This window comes from Lontra canadensis, unplaced genomic scaffold, assembly GCF_010015895.1.
Source record: "Lontra canadensis isolate GAN:19392208 unplaced genomic scaffold, GSC_riverotter_1.0 scaffold7, whole genome shotgun sequence".
NCBI lineage: Eukaryota > Metazoa > Chordata > Mammalia > Carnivora > Mustelidae > Lontra > Lontra canadensis.
The window spans coordinates 29,327,983-29,331,095 of NW_022631001.1; the positions used below are offsets into that span (position 1 = coordinate 29,327,983).

The 3,113-nt window shown below is 42.9% G+C and overlaps 1 protein-coding gene across 1 annotated transcript; it reads left to right on the plus strand.

Annotated features, from left to right (window-relative positions):
- Nucleotides 1–492: 492 nt before the first annotated feature.
- On the plus strand, nucleotides 493–1,434 carry LOC116865396 (olfactory receptor 52E5). Its single transcript, XM_032853667.1, has one exon. The coding sequence runs from the start codon at nucleotides 493–495 to the stop codon at nucleotides 1,432–1,434; it is 942 nt and encodes a 313-aa protein (XP_032709558.1).
- The last annotated feature ends 1,679 nt before the right edge of the window (nucleotides 1,435–3,113 follow it).

Sequence of the window (3,113 nt, forward strand, 5' to 3'; positions counted from 1 at the left end):
TTTACGGGGTTCCCTCCCACATAGAATCTCCTTAATTTTTCAGGTCTGCTTTGCAAGTATCATTTCCCTGAACCATCCATCTCACTCTCAGTCCTGTGATATTTTACACATGTGCATACACACACACACACCTTGTTCTTTATGCTTTATATCCTGATTAACAGACACAAATAATAATAAATATTTGCCATGTGCAGGTTCTTCCTTAAAGACTGAAGGGAAGAAAGATGGGAGACATGCAGGAATTTGCTGTATTTGGAAATGTTCTACATGACTTTCTATGTAGGTCAGACAAATACTTTGAAGTGAGAGTGTTTTTCTAACTGTGCCTCATATTGCCTCTCTAGGTTTCCTCTGCTATATTATGGAATTAAAGAATGGATTTTCTGTTTCTCCAGAAAATAGGCAACATGCTATGAAAGAAGCCAGGGTCTCTCTCTGGAAACAAGAAAAGTTCTGCAAGAAATGTGTCTATAACCAACTCCCAGCGATATGCTGCGTCCCAACAATACACAGTTCCACCCTCCCTCCTTCCTTCTGGTGGGGATTCCAGGGCTAGAAGATGTGCACCTCTGGATTGGCTTCCCCTTCTTTGCAGTGTATCTGATAGTGCTCCTGGGGAACATCACTATCCTATTTGTGATCCAGACTGAACACAGCCTCCACCAACCCATGTTTTATTTCCTGGCCATGTTGGCCTGCACTGACCTTGGCCTCTCCACAGCCACCATCCCCAAGATGCTGGGCATTTTCTGGTTCAATCTCAGGGAGATTGGGTTTGGTGCTTGCATCACACAGATGTACACTATCCATATATGTACTGGCCTGGAGTCTGTGGTGCTGACGGTCATGGCTATAGATCGCTATATTGCCATCTGCAACCCCCTGAGGTATAGTATGATCCTCACCAATAAGGTGATAGCTATCCTGAGCATTGTCATCATAGTCAGGACCTTGGTGTTTGTGACTCCATTCATATTTCTCATCCTGAGATTGCCTTTCTGTGGTGTCCGGGTTATCCTGCACACCTACTGTGAACACATGGGCTTGGCAAAGTTGGCTTGCGCCAATATTAGGGTCAATATTGTCTATGGCTTGATTGCTTTTTCAGTAGGATACATTGATCTTTCCGTGATTGGGTTCTCTTATGTCCAAATCCTCCGAGCAGTCTTCCACCTCCCATCCTGGGATGCCCGGCTCAAGGCACTCAGCACATGTGGCTCCCATGTCTGTGTCATGTTAGCTTTCTACCTGCCAGCCCTCTTCTCCTTCATGACACACCGCTTTGGCCACAACATCCCTCATTACACCCACATTCTTCTGGCCAATCTGTACGTGGTTGTTCCCCCTGCTCTTAACCCTGTTATCTATGGAGTTAGGACAAAACAGATAAGAGAACGTGTACTAAGGACGCTTAACCCTAAAGGCTATTGACATTTTGCTCCAGGAGCATTTTCCATGACAGTTAAGGGAAATAATAATAAGATCAAAGCAGAAGTAAACAGTGGAAATATTTTTGTAAAACTCCAGCACTCCCACACAGGCCAATCACACTGTATTTCCCCCATTACTCCTAATTGTACACCTACTGGAAGGCATAGTTCAAAGCTTCTAAAACTATCTCTACTTTTCCACAAGAAGAATACAAAGCAAAACAAAACATAATACTCACATTTAAACCACAGTGTTATTACAAAATTCCTAAAGGGAGAATAAAGTTTGCAAAAAGGTGTGGCCCGTGTAACTGCCTTGAATAACTTCTTTCCACATGGAGTTTCTCTTCATTCACATGTCAGAAGAAGTTCATGTCTTGAAATGATCTGGGATTTCATCAGTATCTAGTAGCAAGAGAAACTAACTTGGAGTCATAAGATCTACATTTAAATTCAGGATCTGGCCTTGCTTGGAAGAGTTACCTGACAATTTCACTTAGAGCTCTTTGAACTTCAATATCCTTGCCAATAAAATGCTATAAAGCAATATTAATCTGGCACTGTGAAAAAAAATGGTTGAAAAAATCTTTGCGGTTTGTAAAACATGAAAAGATTTGGAAACAAATGAACAAATGTGTTTCTAGCACAGTTGTTACTTCCACCATACGTAGGTTTAGCTTACTAAACCCAATTCTAATATATAGTCACTATTATGAAGTAAGGGTGCTTACTCCATACTACCCCCAATGTTTGGGGCCTTTTAGGACCCTCAGCCCTTACATTGATCAGAGGGTCTGTCAGGAGACTAGAAAGCCCAAAGAATTAAGAGGGCCCAACCTAGGATGCTCTTACACTATTGGTGGGAATGCAAACTGAGGAAGCCACTCTGGAAAATATGTCATGTTCTTCAAAAAAGTTAAAAATAGAACTACCCTACCCAGCAATTGCACTACTAGTGTAAGGACCTATTTTACTGTCCCTGCTCCCCTTCCCCCAGGGGACTTAAAAAACAAGTCCTGGAAATGAGCTCCAGGTGTGGAGGCCAAGAAAAACAAGGCTGTACCCACCTCCAGTCTAGCCCTGACATAAGTACAGCCATCTTGGCAAAGCAAAAGCAGGCACCTTGCACTGTAAGAGTGGGTTAGCATAAGAATGGCCATCCTGAAGGCCGGGAAGCCATTTTAGTGAGCATCCCTAACCGGCCCACAGAGCGTATGTGACTTGAGACAAGAGAAAGTAGCTAAACCCTAAGAAACAACTTAATCATATACCACCAGGGCGGTTGAATGATGGTGCTACAGGGACCAAATGTTGAAGAAAAACAAATAGTTAACTTGCAGAGATCACAATCCTGCTAGACCGGAATCTCCTTTGGTTTGCAAATGTCCTGGTGATTTACAACAAAAAGACCATCTCTTCAATGGCCCAATTTCCAGAGACAAATGGCTCAGTGCCTTGAGGCCAAAGGTCGCCCTCCCCTCCACAAAACTGTGGCAGGCTGAGGAAGAAGGAAGTGTAGTTAAGGTGAAAGTTCTTCTAAACCTAAATCTCGCTTAACTACCAGGATGACACCGGGGTGGCAAAAAGTTAACCAAAGTTAAACTGTCAAAGTGGGGCACAAGAGATGTATGTAGCTATGAAAAAGTGCCTTGAAAATGCTATATAAACCCTTGTCTTTGA